Source organism: Oratosquilla oratoria, chromosome 26 (genome assembly GCF_046742065.1).
Source record: "Oratosquilla oratoria isolate Oo_2021 chromosome 26, ASM4674206v1, whole genome shotgun sequence".
Taxonomy (NCBI): domain Eukaryota; kingdom Metazoa; phylum Arthropoda; class Malacostraca; order Stomatopoda; family Squillidae; genus Oratosquilla; species Oratosquilla oratoria.
This window is the reverse complement of record NC_134802.1, coordinates 9272619-9292952: the sequence shown is the minus strand read 5'-3', so window position 1 is coordinate 9292952 and position 20334 is coordinate 9272619. Positions and strand designations below refer to the sequence as shown.

General features: G+C 37.7%; 1 protein-coding gene across 4 annotated transcripts in view; it reads left to right on the top strand.

The window, feature by feature from the left end:
• The window catches only part of Ypel (Yippee-like), a 485504-nt gene that overhangs the window by 435577 nt on the left and 29593 nt on the right, over positions 1 to 20334 (top strand). For 3 of the 4 annotated variants that reach the window (XM_076209305.1, XM_076209307.1, XM_076209306.1), the window contains exon 6: positions 2095 to 2203. In XM_076209305.1, coding sequence (XP_076065420.1) covers positions 2095 to 2203 — 109 coding nt within the window. Of the gene's footprint in view, positions 1 to 2094; positions 2204 to 15164; positions 15294 to 20334 lie in introns of all 4 variants that reach the window. The other variant, XR_012967632.1, reaches the window with a different exon arrangement.

Sequence of the window (20334 nt, the reverse complement as noted above, 5' to 3'; positions counted from 1 at the left end):
AAAAACCAGGGAAAGAAAATGTAATTGTGATGCATTGATTAGATAACCCCTGGATGATGAATTGCAGTCTGGTAGACCAGCTGAATATTTAAATTTAATAGAAATAATTTATTTTAATTATATTTTCATGTGATTAGGAAGATGACCAATAAAGATCCTGTATTGGCTCAGTTAAAGAATTTTCTAAAATTGGGATGGTCAAAAGAGTAGTGTGTCTTTCCTAGAATATGCTGCTATAAAAGGAGTATTGTCTCTGCATAATGATGTAATTTGTACAGAAACAGAGTATTTATTCCTGTGGATTTAAGAGTTAAGTGTTAAACAATTTACAAAGTGGTCATAATAGTATCCATGCAATGAAAGCAGAGCTAGGAATTGGGTATGGTGGCCAAAGATAGATCAAGACCTTGGAGAAATCACTAGGAATTGTAGTATTTGTTTTAAAAACTTTAATAATCCTAAAGCTCCAATATTGTCTTGGCCTAACACTTGATAAATCATGGTCGAAATTGCATATTGAAGAGAAATATTTCCTTATGATGGTAGATTCTCACAATAAGTTTGACAGTAACTATAAGATAATTAAGAGAGTCATTTGCTAACTACAGGATTCTGGATGTTATAGTGTCAGATAATGCCCCTACTTTGGTTTCTAATGAAATGGAGGAGTTTCCAAGAAAAAAATTATATTAAACTGTAACACCAGCACCTTATCATCCATCCTCAAATGGATTAACAGAAAGGGCAGTAAGAACATTTAAAGAAGGAAAAGAAAAATTTCAGAAAGGAGATATGCATACCATGATATGTAGATTTCTATATAATCAATGAAGAACCATCATCAACTCTTCCACTGGTCTCCAACTGAGTTCAGTTTAATAGAGTTTTCAAGGGTACTGTAGAAGCTGTTAGAGTGGAGGACAGATCTTCCAGTAGATTGAATAATGAAATGTTTAAGGAGGAAGTGTCTTTATGTGAACTGAATGATACAGTGTTTGTTCGCAATTTTGGTAAAGGTTCTCTGTGGGTGGAAGGAAAGATTGATAAAATTCAAGAAATAAGGTGGAGTTTCAAAGTTTAGGAAATATAATTTGGAAAAGACATGTAGATCAAATTATGCCTAGATTTGTAGGTGATTTTGGCCAATGTAAGAGTAACCATTCAATTGCTACTTCCATGGATAACTCTTCAGTTAGAGTAGATGTTCTTAGTAATCCAATGTTAGATTCACCTGTGACTGAAGATAATACTAATGTAGAACCCCCAAGAGAAGACCTAGTAAGTAATAACCAAGATTGTGCAGTACAGAAAAAAGAGGTATGACATTTCAGTTGCATCCATAGACCACCTGATAGGTTGGATTTGTAACTGTTTATCTTTATAAAAGGAGAGAATTATAGTGTTTAGTGACCCTGCTGCAACTGTCTGAATCATGTTATGGTCATGTGAGATCATGTTTTTTGTATTTACATCCCAACCAAGAGGTACGAAAGATAAGCTAAGGACCTTTCAGCTATTATTCATCACTCACCATCAACCTCATATAGTACCCCATAGACATTATGAAAAAAAAAATTGTACAAATGTGAGATTTGTGAAATAGTCTAAAAAAGAATACAAGTGAGGTTTGATAAATGGAAACAGAGATGGGACTCCATTAGTTTAGCTCATTTCCTGTATACTGTATTACAGAATGTTGAGAGGGGAAGAGCGTTAATGGGTTTTTATGAGCATGTAGTGGTTGTGCATTTTGACTACCACTCTGTGTGGGTAAAAGGGGCTTTGGTATAGTGACTAGCAAATAGGTAAATACATGGTGGTTCTGTGTAATAAATTAAGAAAACATACAAACAATATAGAATAAAACCTTAAGAGTTAAACAGGTTGCACTAAAACAACCTCAGTAGGCCATCTTCACTTAGAAATAGATATATTACCTTGAGCAGCACATAAATATGAGTGCAGCAATAGTATTATTGATACATAATATGTCCATGTGTTCCATATAATAATTTATATACTTATATTGTTATGAGATTTGAAGAATGAATACTTATATTTTATTTTAAAATAACAATGTTTTTGTTGTTGCAGTGTGAATGTGGGATGTGGACCAGCTGAGGAAAGAGTTCTTCTGACAGGTCTCCATGCTGTTGCAGATATATATTGTGAATGTTGCAAGACAACTCTGGGATGGAAATATGTAAGCACTATTTTCATGTTGCTGTGTTAGGGTTAATGCATAACTAATATCATAACTTTTTGTTACATATACAACATTAAACAGAGATTTTTTTGTGAATTGATGTGAATGTAGCTATGTTGAATTTTCATAGTTAAGAAAGTTTTTATGTACAGTATAATTTCTTTCCCCCTACTCTCTCCCCAAAGAACATGGACATCCAGAACCCTTCCATTTCTTCCTTTGGATACCCCTACATAGTTCATTAATGGCTTATCAACTAACCTTCCATCCACCACCTTTCTCTCTGTACTTATTCTTTATATTCCTCTTAAACATTGTGTTAGTTATCATCAATTCTCTTTCAAAACCCATCCCTACCATCAACTCCAAACTTTCCAACCACTCCATCTATTGGTCCATCCCCTACTCAAGCATTGAGATCTCCCAACACTATTATATTGATATTCCCTCCAAAACTCTAAATACTCATTTAAATATATCCAAAAATTCTCCCTTTCCTCCACACTCTTCTCACTACCAGGACCATATGCACTTACAAAGACCCACATCTCCCATCACAGTTTCACCTTCATCCACTTTAACCTTGAAGATACTTCCTTCCACTCCACCACACACTTTCCTATCTCATCACTTGAATTCCTTGCCCCCTCCTCGTTCCCAACACCCCACCACACTCTCAAACTCAAAATCACCCCTCCCTTTCAACTTAGTTTCACTTAATGCCAACACATCCATCTTCCATTTCACAAACATACTGCCCATCTCCTCCCTTTTGCTCCCATATTTACAATACCCATGCACTTTTAATGACCCAATTTTTTTTTATTCTGGTTAGAAATCTCCCAGACCCTCTTATGCCTTAATTTTGCATAGGATAATTTTACAGAGAGCCATATACCTAGTCCCATCACTCCATACCACTAAGTCACAGTGGAGGGATAGTTGCTGTACAAAAGTAGCATCATTCCTCTTGGAGTAGAGATTTTACTCTAACTTAAATGAAATAATGTGTGGCTCTGGTCCATAGGGATGCCCCAAAATAGTCCCTAGAGCATTGGCTGCATGCTACTGTGCAATTAATACTGCACTATCACCTGCAATCAGTACTCCAGTACAGGGAATGTCAGATGATTTTTTGGTGGATGATAGGTTGAGAGTGGAGAATAGGTGAAAAAAGGTGCTTAGAGTAAACTTTTTAAATGAGAAAAGGAGCAGGAGTACCAAAAGAAGCTGAGAGAAGTGTGGGAAGTGGTGAAGGATAGAGTAGAGGTAGAAGTGGAAGAGGAATGAGTATGTTTCAAAGAGGAAATAACAAGGTGTGCAAAGATGGTATGTGGGACAAGGAGGAAGATGAGAGAATAGAAGGGAGGGTAGTGAGTGGTGGGATGAAGTGAAGATGATAGTAGAGAAGTGAGCATTTAGGGATTGGTTGCAAAGTAGGACTTAGGAAGCATGTGATAGGTACATACAAATACCAATAGCTTTTTCCCCCATACAAGGGTGGTAGCCAAAAAAAAGGCATAAATTCCACTCCCACCCATTCCATTCCCACATACTCCACTACTATCCCCCCCCCCCTCTTATCTTGGCTCCTCCTGGATGACGGGTCATCCCTGCATCTCAACCAATGGCTCATCTCCCACCTTTCTCCATTATCTTTAACCATCTCCAGTCCCCTGCCCATTACTCTTGCACTTACTTCCTGTACTACCTCATCTATGTACACAGTGAACAGCCATGGTGACATGACACATCCCTGATGCAGCCCCACGTTTACCTCAAACCATTCACTCTCTCCATCTCCAATCCTAACACAGGATTGAGAGATACAAAAAAAAAAGAGAAGCAAAACATAAGATAAAGGAGGCAAAGAGGAAAGCAGATGTAAAATGAGATAGGAGTACAACAGAAAACTGAAAAGAATAAAAAGATATTTTTGAAGAAAATTTAGAGTAAGGGGAGATGAGTCAGGCAGAGGAATATGTAATAGGTGCAGATGGACTGATGTTTATGGAAGTGAAGGTGGTAAAGGGAAGATGGATAGAGTATTTTAATGAGTTGTTGAATGTGGAGAAGGATAGGGAGGGATTGATGGTGGCAGTGAGAGGCTCAAAGAAAATGATGGTGATGATAGAGGAAAATGGAAGAAATGTGATAAAAGATGAGTTACAAGGATCTTTGTAAATGATGAGAGCTGGTAAGGCACCTGGGTTAGATGGATGTCATGGGGAGTGTCTGGAGAAGGAGAGGTACAGTAATAGTGGACTGGCTATTGAGGCTGTTTAACCTCTTCAATACAAATCAAATATTTGCATGCACTTGATGTATGATGATGCATCACAATATGTGCATTATAAAATACAGGGTGCAAGGGGTATTTGAGGATAAGTGTAGTAATAAATTAAAATAACTACAACTTAGTAGTAAACAAACATATTTGAATGAAATTTTATGTAATAAGTTTCAATAACCTTATACATTTGTTCTATAAATTCACCTTGAGTGTATATAACTCTTTCAGTACAAGATCTAAATCTTTGACATGTCTGCACTAAATGTTTTTTGTTCATCTCTGTCATAACCTCAACAATGGCAGTCTTTAGTGAAGGACATAGTGACCCATTTTCTTATCTCTCTGCATCCAGTTTATAATTAAAATCTTGTATAGTTTTGGCACTCACTGTTTCTCCATTTAATTTGTTCCAGACATCAATCACTCTATGTGGGAAGCTATTATTTTTCAAATCTCTTCTGTAAATGTCCTTCTTTAGCTTCTCGTGTCCTCTTGTTTCGCTTCTGTCCCATTTTATTAAGTCGTCTCTATTAAGGACTTCCTTCCCTTTCATAATTCTGTAAATGGTCAACAAATCACCTCTTTCTCTTGTGTGTTTCAGTGTTGATAGATGTAATTTATCCAATCTTTATTTGTATGTCAAACATTTTTGTCACTGCTCTTTGAATTCTTTCTATGTGTGTTGGGTGCCCATAGTGTTGCAGCATACTCTAATTAAGGTCTTATCAGTGCAACTACTATTTTCTTTACCATTTCTTCATCCATGTAGTTGAAGGCCACTTTCATTGATCTTGATAAGTTAAAAGTCTCTCCAAATAATTTATTGACATGTTTATCAGGTGTCAAGTCACTTGAGATAATCATTCCCAGGTCCCTTTCTGAGTCGACTTTTTTGACTTCCTTGGTACCAATTTTATATTAACCCAATATTCTGTTTTTGCCTTTTCCAAATTCCATTATACCACATTTCTTAATGTTGAAGTTCACTTCACACCTGTGACTCCATTCCCATATTTTGTCCAGGTCTTCTTGTAGCAATCTGCAATCTTCTGTGCTTACTCTCTTGAGTAATTTGGCATCGTCAGCAAAGAAGTTCATGTAACACTTCACTCCCTCATCCATATCATTTATATATATGGCAAACATTAAAGGAGCCAATACAGAGCCTTGTGGGATGCCACTTATCACATCTTCCCAGTTCAAATTTTTGTCGCTAAGTACCACTCTCAGTTTTCTCCCACTTAAGAAATCCTTCATCCAGCCCAGTAGCCTACCTTGTATTCCTCCTATTATTTCAATTTTTCTTCTTAACTTTTTATGTGGTACTTTGTCAAAAGCCTTCTGCAAGTCCAAGAAGGCACAATCTGCCCAGCATACTCTTTCTTGTATTATCTTCCACTTCTAAAGTCAAATTGTTTAGGGTTTAATATTTTATTCTCTTCCAAGTGTTTTATCCATTTGTTTCTGATAACCTTTTCACATATTTTTGCTACTGTGCTTGTAAGAGATACCAGTCCGAATTTTGTAGGATCTTCTTTGTTTCTTCCTTTATATATTGGTACTATGTTTGCATCTTTCCAATCTTGCGGTGCCTTTCCTTCTTTGAGTGAAAAGTCTTATTATTTTGTATAATTTGTCCGTCAGTTCGTTTATACACTCTTTCAGTATCCAATTTGCAATTCCATCTGGTCCATGCGATTTCCTAACATCTAGGTTTTTATTTGGTCTCTTATTTCTTTCTGTGTTACCTTTATTTAATTCATTTTAGGGGATCTTTCTCATAGTCTGTCTTCCCAAATTTGTGAGCTCTCAATTGTAAAAACAGACCTGAAATATTTGATTATAACTTCTGCTATTTCTGTGTGATCTATATATTCTTTATCTCCTTCACGCATTTTTACATTTTCATGTTTGTGGCAGTGGACAAGGTGCAGGGATAACCCGTCATCCAGGAGGTGCTAAGAAAAGAGGGAGGGTGGAGGGATGTGGAGTGTATTCAGGGATGGAATGGGTGGGAATGATTTTATGCCTTTTCCTTTTTGGCTACCTCCCTTGTAAGGGGGAAAAAGCCTTGGTATATTTATGTATGTATGTACATATCTATAAAAGAGTTTAGGTTGATCCTTACATTTGTCTATAATATCTTTTTCATAGTTTCTTTTTTCTTTCCTGCATACATACATACATATACCAAGGCTTTTTCCCCCTTACAAGGGAGGTAGCCAAAAAGGAAAAGGCATAAAATCATTCCCACCCATTCCATCCCTGAATACACTCCACACCCCTCCACCCTCCCTCTTATCTTAGCACCTCCTGGATGACGGGTCATCCCTGCACCTTGTCCACTGTCCTGGGTCAGAAGCAGTGTCGCAAGACACAGCACATCCACAGCAAGGCCGCTTCATTAAATCGGCGACCCCCCTCTCCGTCCCCCCACTCCGTCCCCCCATGCATAAAAGGAGAAGACGGGGAGAAATCCCTTCGGGTTGGGTCAAATTTTGCTCACACATACTACCTCACCCCCCATCCCCCCGCCCATTCCACCTCATGCATCACAACATCATCCATATACAACCATTCTCCATTCACCCCTGTCTTCTGTCGTCTCCCGTCCTTCCTCAACAGACATTCCCCTCTTCCCCAAAGCCCCCTTCACCCCATCCATCCACCTCATCCTAGGACATCCCCTCATGTTCACTCCCTCCACATCTGCCTTCTATACCTCTTTTACTAGTCTTTCTTCACTCATTCTTTCCATGTGTCCAAACCATCCTAATACTCTTTCATCAACCCTATCTCCCAACTCCCTTTCCACCCCTGTTCTTCTCCTCACCTCCTCATTTCTCACTCTATCTAGCCTAGTAACCCCCATCATACTTCTCAGACGCCTCATCTCAAACACATTCAAACTCCTCTCTTCCTCTCTTATGTTCCATGTTTCTGCCCCATACCCATACAGTGCTGTTGGCACAATCACTCCTTCATACAGTCTCCTCTTAGCATCCATTCCCAAATGTCTATTCCTCATCACACTCTTCAATCCAAGGCATTTACTCGCTTCTCACAATCTACATTCTACCTCCACCTTCACTCCACCTTTTCCTGCCACATTTGCACCCAAGTATCTAAAACTATCCACTTCCTCCAGTCACTCTCCCTTAATGCTCACTTCCAGTCTGCTGCCACTTTCACCCCTTGTACATCTCATCACCTTACTTTTACCCACATTTATCTTGAGCTTTCTTCTATCACATACTCTCCCAAACTCTGTCACCAACTTCCTCAGTCCCTCCGATCCTGCCACAAGCGCAGTGTCGTCCGCAAACAACAGCTGGCTCACCTCCCACTTTTCTCCATTTTCTTTAACCATCTCCAATCCCTGACCCACTACCCTTGCATTTACCTCTTGCACTACCCCATCCATGTATAAGTTGAACAGCCAGGGCGACATAACGCATCCTTGACAAAGTCCCACCTTTACCTCGAACCACTCACTCTCTCCATTTCTAATCCTGACACAAGCTCTACTACTCTCATAAAAACTCTTGACAGCTCCTAGAAGCTTTCCTCCTATCCCATACATCTACTTAACCTCCCACAGTGCCTTTCTGTTTACCCTATGGTAAGCCTTTTCCAGATCCATAAAAGCCCAAAAAACATCCTTCCCCTTTCCTATAGCTTTCTCACATATCTGTCTTACCACAAAGATCTGATCTACACAACCTCTACCCGTCCTAAATCCACACTGTTTCTCACCAATTACTCCCTCTGTTCCTCTCCTAATCCTCTCAATCAAGATCCTCCCATAAGCCTTCCGAACTACACTTAAGCTAATCCCTCTGAAACTACTACATTCACACTTCTCCACTTTTCCCTTGTAAAGTGGAACTATACAGGCACTCCTCCAGTCCTCCAGCACTCTACCCTCTCTCCAGCAAACATTAAATAACCTCAGCAGCCAGTCCACCATCACTGTACCTCCTTTTTTTAGACATTCTGCATGGCATCCATCCAGACCAGGTGCCTTACCTGCTTTCATCATCTTAACAACTGCCTTCACTTCATCCTTCCATATTTCTCCTCCATTTTCCTCACTCATCACGGTCATTTTCTTAGCATTTCCCACTGCAACTATCTTTCCCTCCCTATCCTCCTTCACATTTAGCAACTCCTTAAAATATTCTGCCCATCTTCCCCTTACTTCCTTCTCTTCCATTATCATCTCTCCATCTGCACCTTTTACTTTTTCTTCTCTACTTGATTCGCCTCCTCTTCCTCTCTTAATTTCTTTCCAAAACATCATTTTATTACTTTCAAAATTTTCTGTCATACTCTTACCCCACTTCACATCTGCTCTCCTCCTTTACCTTTTTCTTTACTTCTCTTTTCTTTTCTTTGTACCTCTTATATGACTCCCACGTCCTATTTTGTAACCAATCTAGTTGTATTTACCTAGTTGTATTTTGTGGGAAGGGGAACTATGCTCATGGTGTCCTGCCTTTGTATCTCGCAGTGTCTAGTTTGCTCTTAAAATCATGATTTTTTTTTGCACACACTATTTTTTCGTCCAGTTTGTTCCAAGTGTCCACCACTCTATGTGTAAAACTGTTTTTCTTCAGATCTCTTCTGTAGCTATGTATGTGTGTGTATATGTGTATATTTACATGTATATGTATATTTATATGTATATGTATATGTATATATATATGTATATGTATATGTATATATATATATATGTATACAGTAAAAGCCCTTATATCCAGCACCAATGGGGCTGAAGACGTACCGGATACGAGAAAATGCTGGATACGGGAAGGGATATTTGAAAAATACATTTATTTACATTGTTCTTTTACTTATTAATAGATCTTAATTCACTTTAATAATAAACACATCCACATATCTATATATTGTAAATTCTATCAGTATAGAGTAAATCCAATCAATATACATCAGTTATAATCATCACAGCATCACCAGTTGGCTAATTCATCATCTGATAATTTTACGACGGAGTTGTGAATGGCCGCGTTCAGTGTTGGTGGCTGAGAGGGTGCGTTCACCTCAACACTCGAATTTTCTTTCACTAAACTTTTTGTTCCAACTTTCATAAAATATATGATGTCTCTGCTTAGAATTTTTTCCTCTTTGTTTGTGCACTGTTCTGCAAATTTCACAAACACCGCTAGACCCTTCGCTGCATCCTTCCACGACACTTTCATCTCAGGGTCGTCTTCTTCACTATCTGCCTCTGTCATTTTCGCGTGTTCATCGGGAAGTGATTGTAAAATTTCATCATCACTAAGTGAGAATGTTGCTGCTCGGTCACTGTCCTTATCTACACACGCTTGTATCACTTCATCATTAATGCAAAGTTTAGTGCGACAACCTATCTTTCAATTCTTTCACCACCGATTCTTTCTTGGCGATGGAAAACCCTCAAATTTCTTATTCCCTTCCTGATCTTCAAACATTATTTTCGGGTATGATTTTCTCCAACATCGCATTAAAGTTTGTTGTTTTTCATCCTCCCAAGCTAGCGATTCCATAAAAATAGCGTCTTTAACATTAAGCCCACATTGGAATTCGGAAATGCTACCGTCCTCAAAATAAACTACTTTGCGCATAGAACTTTTCCGATAATTCATTTTAAAGTTTTGAATCACTCCTTGATCCATGGGCTGGATCACACTCGTTACGTTCGGCGGTAAATACATAACAGAAATGTTTCCACTGCTCAGTTCCTCAGCTGGTGGATGTGCTTTACTGTTGTCGAGTAGGAGAATAAATTTACTGTCCTCTAGAAGTCTTTTCTGGCGGCGAGAGCAACTACAACCACGCGCGGGAAATTTAAATTTATCTATTTTTTGTATACGTCTATCTTTATCACAATTTTTCGGTTTTCGTGAAAAATATGCCGGTTATTTGAAGTACCAGATACAAGAAGGCCGGATACGAGGGCTTTTACTGTATATATATATATATATATATATATATATATATATATATATATATATATGCCAATCCGAGAGTTAACACATTGATATGGATAGGCTTGAGAATCTTAATGATTACAAAAGCTATGTCAATAGAGAGGAAATCTCTGCAGGGTCACCCATATCAAACAGGTTTTGTAAGGAAGATGAGATAAAGAGCAGCTCTCACAAAACTTGAAAGAATACAAAGAGCAATTACAAAATTGGCACCAACACTCAAAACTATCATATGAAGAAAGACTAGCAAAACTTGAACTACAGACACTAGAGCAAAGAAGAGAGAGAGGAGATTTGGTAGCTATTTACAGAATCATGAAAGGCATAGAAATTATTGATAGAGAGAATCTGATAAAATGGGATGACAGAAATACAAGAGGGCATGGAAAGAAAATCAAGAAAGACAGCTATAGAAGAGATCTGAAAAAGAACAGCTTTCCTCACAGAGTAATAGACAGTTGGAACAAGTTAGATGAGAAAGTGGTGTGTGCAAAAACAATACATGAATTTAAAAATAGTTTAGATAAAATGAGATATGAAGATGGGACACCACGAGCATAGCTCCCCTTCCCATAAAATACAACTAGGTAAATACACACACAGTCGCTTACGGACATTGTGCCACCAAATGTGAGTAAGCACTGTCCAAGCAGATCCAAGTCTTGGACATTAAACAGCCTGAAGAAAATGAAGATCTATACTTACAATGTAAGAACTCGGAAAACCACAGGCTGGAGAGTGTAATGGAAGAACTAAACAACATCAAGTGGGACATCATAAGACTGAGCGAAGTCTGAATTAGAAAAATTGATACAAATACAAGATGGTCACCACCTGTTCTACTATAGAAGTAAGGACAAAGAAAGATCTAGTGGAGTAGGATTCTTGATACACCAAGAGATTACTGGTAACGTAGTCAAGTTCAGTAGTTTATCAGACAGGGTAGCTTGGATTGTGATTAGGCTGTGTAAAAGGTACATACATACATACATATACCAAAGGCTTTTTCCTCCTTACACAGGGGATAGCCAAAAAGAAAAAGGCATAGAAATCACTCCCACCCATTTCATTTCCCATATATTCCACTCCCCTCCTCCCTCCCTCCTATCTTGGCACCTCCTGGATGACGGTCATCCCTGCATCCTGTCCACTGCCCTGGGTCAGGAGCAGTGTCGCAAGACACAACACACTGCTTCTGACCCAGGGCAGTGTAAAAGGTACACTCTAAAAATAATTCAGGTTCATGCACCAACTTTACAAAGTTCAGACAATGAAATTGAGTTGTTCAATGATGATTTAAGTCAGGTAATGGATCAAGAAAAAAGTACATGTTGGTAATAGTTGACTTTAATGCTAAAGTGGGGAAGAAGATGGGAGATGAGACATTATTGGGAAGTTTGGAGTAGTTGAAAGAAATGACTGAGGCAAGATTTTGCGGAGAACTACAATATGAGGATAATGAACACTTTATTCCAAAAACATGTAGGTCATAAATAGACCTGGAGAAGTCCAAATGGAATAACAGGGAATCAGGTAGACTTAATATTAGGAGATGAGAGCAAGAGCATTAGCAATGTTACAGTCATATATAAAGGCAACATAAGTAGCGACCATAGAATGGTAAGTTGCACAGCTAAATTCAGTTTCAGAGCCAAGAGAAATAAACTAGAAATAAACTTTGCAAGGCTTATTTTTGTTAAAAAAAAAAAAAAAAAATAAGCCTTGCAAAGTTAATGATAAGAAATTTCAGTTAGAAATTGAAAATAGATTTGAAGCTCTAAAAACTAACTAGGACACTGTCAAAGATATGAATTTGAATTTAGTGAATACCATTAGGGAACTGGCAGAGAAAGTAGGAAGTATAAAAACTATTAGAGAAAACAAATGCTCCAAAGCTACAAATAACATAATTAAAAGAAGAAGGACCATGCATATTAAAAGCAGGAGAGATGAAATAAAGAGTAGAACTAAAGAAGCTTATCAACAAAAGGCAGAGATCAGAGAAAAGAAAGAGAAACATGGATGAAATAAAGGAAGCTATTTGAAAAGGTAAAAATATTAAAGGGACTGAGCACAGGCATGTCTTAGGAAGACAGCAAATTATATGTTTGAAAGATAGAAACGGAGAGATCAATAAATGCAGACAGAATGGTAAAAAGAGTAGAAGAATTGTACCAAGAGCTTTACTTATCAAAGACCTTGTTGAGTCAGTAAATTCATCTGTAGACATTAGTAGTGTACCAGAGATTACAAAGGAAGAAGTAGTATTTGCTCTAAAAAATATGAAATGAAGAAAAGCACCTGGGGAAGATGGTATATTGATAGATCTGTTGAAAGAAGCAGGGAAAGAAGTGTTCCTGAATCATGGTACAATGCTATAGTGATTTTGCTTCATGAAAAAGGAGATCAGAAGGACCTTAGTAGCTATCAACTGATTGGCTTGCTGTCAAATGTATATATTCTCCAAGATCATTACAAATAGACTAAGTCAAATTTTAGATGGAAACCAAACAAGAGAACAGGCATGCTTTAGGAGTGGATATTCAACTCTAGACCATTTGCAGGCAATGAACCAACTAATTGAGAAAATGACAGAATACAATATACCTCTCTGTTTAGCTTTTGTAGCATATGAGAAGTTCAAAGTAAAGAGATTATAATGGATCGGGAGAGTCTTGAAGAAGTTGAAGAGTATAATTTAGGCCAGATGGTGAGCATATTACAATTGATTGGAAAGTGGTAAGTATAATAAAATCCTGAGAGGCTCTCTACCTTTATGTTTGAAATGTAAAGTTTACAATCAGTTCATTTTGCCAGCAATAATCTATGGGTGTGACATTTAGAAACTGACAAAGGCAATGGAAACAAAGCTAAAGACTGCACAGAGGAGACTGGAGAGATCAATGATGGGAATAATGCTGAGAGACCAAAAGAGAGCAAATTGGGTGAAAGAGCAGACTAGAGTGAAAAATATTGTGGAGGTGGTAGAAGAAAGGAAGTGGAATTGGGCAGGTTAGTTAGTGTGAACAACTGATGAGTGATGGAGTGTTACTGAGTGGATGCCATGAAATGGGAAGAGTGGAAGAGAGAGAAGCTATTTTTTTTTAGATCTCTTCTGTAATTGTCATTTATTAGTTTCTATTTGTGTCCCCTTGTTTTTCCATTGTTCCATATTAATAAATCATTCTTATCTAAGATTTCCATTCCCTTCATAATTCTAGAGATAGTAGGTCTCCTGTTTCTCTTCTTCGTTCCAGAGTTGGTGATTCTAATTTGGACAGTCTTTGTTCATATGTCATTTTGGAAAGAGTTGGTGCCAGTTTTGTTGTTGTTCTTTGTATTCTTTCTAATTGTTTTATATTCTTTTTGGTACTGGGTGTCCATAGTGTTTTTTTCATCATTTCCTCGTCCAAATAGGCAAATGCCACTTTTATTGACCTCAATAAATTGTAGGTTTCTCCAACTATTTTATTAATATGCTTATCCAGTGTCAAGTCTTTGCTGAATATCACTCCAAGGTCTTTTTCCGAGTTTACTTTTTTGACCTCTTCTTCACCAATTTTATAATCTCTTGATATTCTGTTTTTACTTTTTCCAAATTCCATTATACTACATTTCTTGATATTGAATTTCACTTACCACTTTTGAGTCCATTTCCAGATCTTGTTCAAGTCTTGTTGTAATGAGTTGCAATCCTCAGTTTTTACTTTCTTTAGTATTTTTGCATTGTCTGCAAAGAAATTCATGTAACATTCCACTCCCTCATCCATGTCATTTATGTACAGTAAAAGCCCTCGTATCCGGCCTTCTTGTATCCGGCACTTCAAATAACCGGCATATTTTTCACGAAAATCAGAAAATTGTGATAAAGATAGACGTATACAAAAAATAGATAAATTTAAATTTCCCGCGTGTGTTTAAAATCCCTGCGCGTGGTTGTAGTTGCTCTCGCCGCCACCAGGGCTTCTCAGTCCCATTCACTTCTCCCGCCACGTGTTAGCCACCTCCGTGCACATGTTAGCCAACTCTATTTTATCATGCCCAAAGTTGAGAAGAGGAAAGTGTGGAGCTTTCACTTAAGCAAAAGGTGGACATATGCAGAAGATTGAAGAAAGGCGAAAATAGAAAAATACTAACGGAAGAATACGGCATTGGGTCGTCTACCATTTATGATATCAAGGCCTAATCCAAAAAGCTAAGAGAGTTTGCGAAGTTGAGTGACACACCTGAAACTGCAGAAAATCGCCACACTCTACAACATGAACGTGTGGAAATGCTGAACAAAGTGTTGTACGAGTGGTTTTGTCTTAAAATGTCTGAAGGTGCAGCTATATTAGTCCCAACGCTGCAAGAGAAACCCAAATATTTTGCTGAAAAGATGTCAATTGGAGAATCATGCCAGTTCTCAGATGGATGACTTAAAAGATTCAAGAATCGCCATTGAATACGACGTCTTGATGTGTTTAAGGAAGCAAAATCTGCTGATTTACCTTTTGCAGAGGAGTTTATAGACAGGTACGTTAATTAACCTGTGCCTACATGGTAAAGATTCTCATTTCATATCTCAATTTATTTCTCGCATACACGGATGCATAGTGCATTTATATATATATATATATATATATATATATATATTTATTTTTTAACTTTTCTTTCCTCCTTTCTGTCATAGGTTTGCAAAATTGGTTGCCGAGGCCGATCTGAAACCGGAACAGATCTTCAACGCTGACGAGACCAGCCTGTTCTACCGCTGTCTACCGACATCTACACTAGCCAGTGAAGCAGAGGAAACCACCAAAAGGTTCAAAGCAAGGATAGACTGACGGTGTTACTGTGTACGAACATGGCAGGGACCCTTAAAGTCAAATTGTGTGTCATTGGAAAATGCCAGAAGCCACATTGTTTTAAAAATCTAATATACAGTACTTGCCAGTGGATTATCGCCCACAAAATAACGCATGGATGGACTCAGAAACATTCATGAATTGGCTCTAGCATGTGTTTGTCCCATCAGCGAAAGGAAATTTGAAAAAGAAAAGACCTCTAGAGGGCAGCAAAATTATTCTCCTACTCGACAACAGTAAAGCACATCCACCAGTTCAGGAACTGAGCAGTGGAAACATTTCTGTTGTGTATTTACCGCCGAACGTAACGAGTGTGATCCAGCCCATGGATCAAGGAGTGATTAAAAAATTTAAAATGAATTATCGGAAAAGTTCTATGCGCAAAGTAGTTTATTTTGAGGACGGTAGCATTTCCAAATTCCAACGTGGGCTTAATGTTAAAGACGCTATTTTTATGGAATTGCTAGCTTGGGAGGATGAAAAACAACAAACTTTAAAGCGATGTTGGAGAAAATCATATCCGAAAATAATGTTTGAAGATCAGGAAGGGAATAAGAAATTTGAGGGTTTTCCATCGGCAAGAAAGAATTGGTGGTGAAAGAATTGAAAAATGGGTTGTCGCGCTAAACTTTGCATTAGTGTCGAAGCGATACAAGCGTGTGTAGATATGGACAGTGACCGAGCAGCAACATTCTCACTAGTGATGATGAAATTTTACAATCACTTCCCGATGAACACGTGAAAATGACAGAGGCAGATAGTGAAGAAGACGACCCTGAGATGAAAGTGTCGTGGAAGGATGCAGCGAAGGGTCTAGCCATCATATATTTTATGAAAGTTTGAACAAAAAGTTTAGTGAAAGAAAATTCGAGTGTAGAGGTGAACGCACCCTCTCAGCCACCAACACTGAACGCGGCCATTCACAACTCCGTCGTAAAATTATCAGATGATGAATAAGACACTGGTGATCCTGTGATGATTACAACTGATGTATATTGATAGGATTTACTCTATACTGATAGAATTTACAATATATAGATATGTGGATGTTATTATTTTTAAAGTGAATTAAGATCTATTAATAAGTAAAAGAACAATGTAAATAAATGTATTTTTCAAATATCCCTTCCCGTATCCGGCATTTTCTCGTATCCGGTACGTCTTCGGCCCCATTGGTGCCGGATACAAGGGCTTTTACTGTATATGGCAAACATGATCAGGGCCAGTACTGATCCCTGCAGGACACCACTTTTCATTTCCCAATTTGAGAATTTATCTCTAATTACTACTCTCATTTTCCTCCCAGTCAGGAAGTCTTTCATCCATTCCAATGAATTTCCTCTGATGCCACCTTTTGATTCTATCTTCCTTATTAGTTTATTGTGTGGTACCTTATCAAATGCCTTTTTTTAGGTGTGTATTTACCTAGTTGTATTTTACGGGAAGGGGAGCTATGCTTGTGGTGTCCCGTCTTCATATCTCATTTTATCTAAACTATTTTTAAATTCATGTATTGTTTTTGCACACACTACTTTCTCATCTAACTTGTTCCAACTGTCTTTTACTCTGTGAGGAAAGCTGTTCTTTTTCAGATCTCTTCTATAGCTGTCTTTCTTGATTTTCTTTCCGTGTCCTCTTGTATTTCTATCATCAATAATTTCTATGCCTTTCATGATTCTGTAAATAGCTATCAAATCTCCTCTCTTCTTTGCTCTAGTGTCTGTAGCTCAAGTTTTGCTAGTCTTTCTTCATATGATAGTTTTGAGAGTGTTGGTGCCAATTTTGTAATTGCTCTTTGTATTCTTTCAAGTGTGTATTTACCTAGTTGTATTTTACGGGAAGGGGAGCTATGCTCGTGGGGTCCTGTCTTCATATCTCATTTTATCTAAACTATTTTTAAATTCATGTATTGTTTTTGCACACACCACTTTCTCATCTAACTTGATCCAACTGTTTATTACTCTGTGAGGAAAGCTGTTCTTTTTCAAATCTCTTCTATAGCTGTCTTTTTTTATTTTCTTTCCGTGTCCTCTTGTATTTCTTGTATTTCTTGTATTTCTTGTATGTCCTCTTTTTATCTCTTGTCTTCCACTTCTATCATAATCATCTCTACTGTATTCTTTCCATATATGACACCCTTCACGTTTATATCCTTCTTAGTCAGGAACATAACTCCACCCCCTTGCTTTTTCTCTCTGTTTTTAATCCAATAATTATATGCATCATGTCCTACACTGTTGGGTGGTAGTGGGCCTTTTAATTTTGTTTCTACAATTCCCATTATGTCCGGTTCTTTTTCTTTCAAATAATCATTCAGCTCATTCAATCCTGTTATTAATCCATCTATATTTGTGTAAGACACTCTTAGTTTTCTGTCACTTCCATTGTGTTCTCTGTTTCCCTTTTGTTTTTCTCTTGTATGTCGAACTGCCTTAGTTTCATATTCACTACTCTCCAATAGAATCTCTCTTTCTCTGACTCCGTTCTGTTCTCGTTTTTTGTCTTAGCTTCAAGTCTTTTCTGCTTTTCTTCCTCTCTTTCCTCTTTATTCATTTCCCTTTTTATCCATACCTTTTTATATTGTTCACTTGTTGCTAGTTTCCCTGTTTTGGATAACATATTCTCTGCCGTCGTTTGTGACCTGAATTTAATCTTAATTGGTCTGGTCTTATCTCTACTATACTTTCCAAGCCTGAATTTTTCCTCAATTTCCTTCATAATTTCTGGTTCATCTTCCTGAACTAATTTTAGTAAACTGCTTACTTTTTCATTTTCCTCATTGGTTCTTGAGGTTCTATCTGGGTTATGTTTCTCTTCCATTCCTAATATAATTATACATTTCTTTTTGTCAGCTAAGTCTCTTACTATATTCTCCTTCTGTCTCATCACTTTAATAACTGAGTCTTCAGTTTGTTCTCTCATTTGCTGTTTAATTATATCAGTAAATGCAACTTTACTGTTTTCTTTTATCGACTTCCATCCCTCTCTGTTTTCTTTACTATTCCTCTTCAATTCCTCATTCTCCACCTTTACTTCTTTTAACTGTCTTTTCAGGTTTTCTATTTCATCAGTTAAGTTTTTGTTCGCCTTCTCTAGTTCTTCCAATTTTTCAACCCTCCGTATAATATTGTTAACATGACCGAACCTACGCTCCAAGTCCTCGATCATCTTATCGACCTTCTCTTCTAGTCTTGTCAGTCGGGGTGGGGGGGTGGGGGGTGGGGGGTGGGGTTTGTGTCCCCCCCCACCCTCTTTAAATCCCTGGAAAATATTCTCATTGCTTTCTACTGTATTGCTCTTATCTATACTTCTAATCTTTACATTTTTGTTAGACATTTCATCGTCGTCGGGAGGCCGTTTGTTTACCTTTCGCCTGTCTGTCTGGGCCAAGTCTACTCCTTCCTCATTTCCTTCCATTTCCCTCAGTAATCCCTCCCCTTCTCCTCTTTCCCTACTTTCCTACTACCTCACGAGCAATTTCCCCCCCACCCTGTAAATACAATAGGCACTTCTCTTTGCGTTGGGATCCACAATACTTCAATTTTCTTCAGAACGTCTTCTAAGCCGTCCGTTCGTTGAAGTGTGTGTGTGTGTTCACCTAGTATTTACCTAGTTGTATTTTGCGGGAAGGGGAGCTATGCTCGTGTTGTCCCGCCTTTGTATCTTGCAGTGTCTAGTTTGTTTTTAAACTCATTGTCCAGTTTGTTCCAAGTGTCCAAAACTCTATGAGGAAAACTGTTTTTCTTCAGTTCTCTTCTATAGCTATGTTTTTTTATTTTCTTTCCATGTCCTCTTGTGTTTCTTTTGTCCCAGTTAAGTAAGTTCTCACTATCGAGTACCTCTGTGCCTTTCATGATTCTGTAGATGGTCAATAGGTCACCTCTCTCTCTTCTTTGCTCCAGTGTCGGTAACTCCAGTTTAGCCAATCTCTCTTCGTATGATAGGTTTGCAAGTGCAGGTGCCATTTTTGTAGCTGCTCTTTGGATTCTTTCTATTTTCTTTATATTTGTGTGTGTATTTACCTAGTTGTATTTACCTAGTTGTATTTTACGGGAAGGGGAGCTATGCTCGTGGGGTCCCGTCTTCATATCTCATTTTATCTAAACTATTTTTAAATTCATGTATTGTTTTTGCACACACCACTTTCTCATCTAACTTGTTCCAACTGTCTATTACTCTGTGAGGAAAGCTGTTCTTTTTCAAATCTCTTCTATAGCTGTCTTTTTTTATTTTCTTTCCGTGTCCTCTTGTATTTCTGTCATCCCATTTTATCAGATTCTCTCTATCAGTAATTTCTATGCCTTTCATGATTCTGTAAATAGCTATCAAATCTCCTCTCTCTCTTCTTTGCTCTAGTGTCTGTAGTTCAAGTTTTTCTAGTCTCTCTTCATATGATAGTTTTGAGAGTGTTGGTGCCAATTTTGTAATTGCTCTTTGTATTCTTTCAAGTTTTTTTATACATTTTTTGTGTGTGTGTGTGTGTGTGTGTGTGTGTGTGTATGTATTTGCCTAGTTATATGGGAAGGGGAGCTATGCTCATAGTGACCCATCTTTGTATCTCACAACATCTAGTTTATTTTTAAATTCTTGTATGATGTTTGCACACACTATTGTCTCATCCAATTTGTTCCGGATATCCACGTTTTTTTTTTTTTTTTTTTTTTTTTTTTTTCCCTCCACATATCTTCTATAACTATCCTTTTTTAGTTTCTTTTCATGTCTCTGTGTAAGGGGGGAAAAGCCTTTGGTATATGTATGTATATTTTCATTTTTCCAGTCTTGTTGTACCTCGCCTTTTTTAAGTGAGTAATCAATTATCTTATATATTTTGTCCATTAGTTCATCTATACAGCCTTTTAGTATCCAATTTCCAATTCCATCCATACTGTGTTATTTTCTGACATCAAAGTTTATTATTTAGTCCCTTATTTCTTTCTGTGTCACAAATATTTCTTTCATGGTGGGGGGGGGGGGTCTTTCTGTCCTTCATCCCAATTT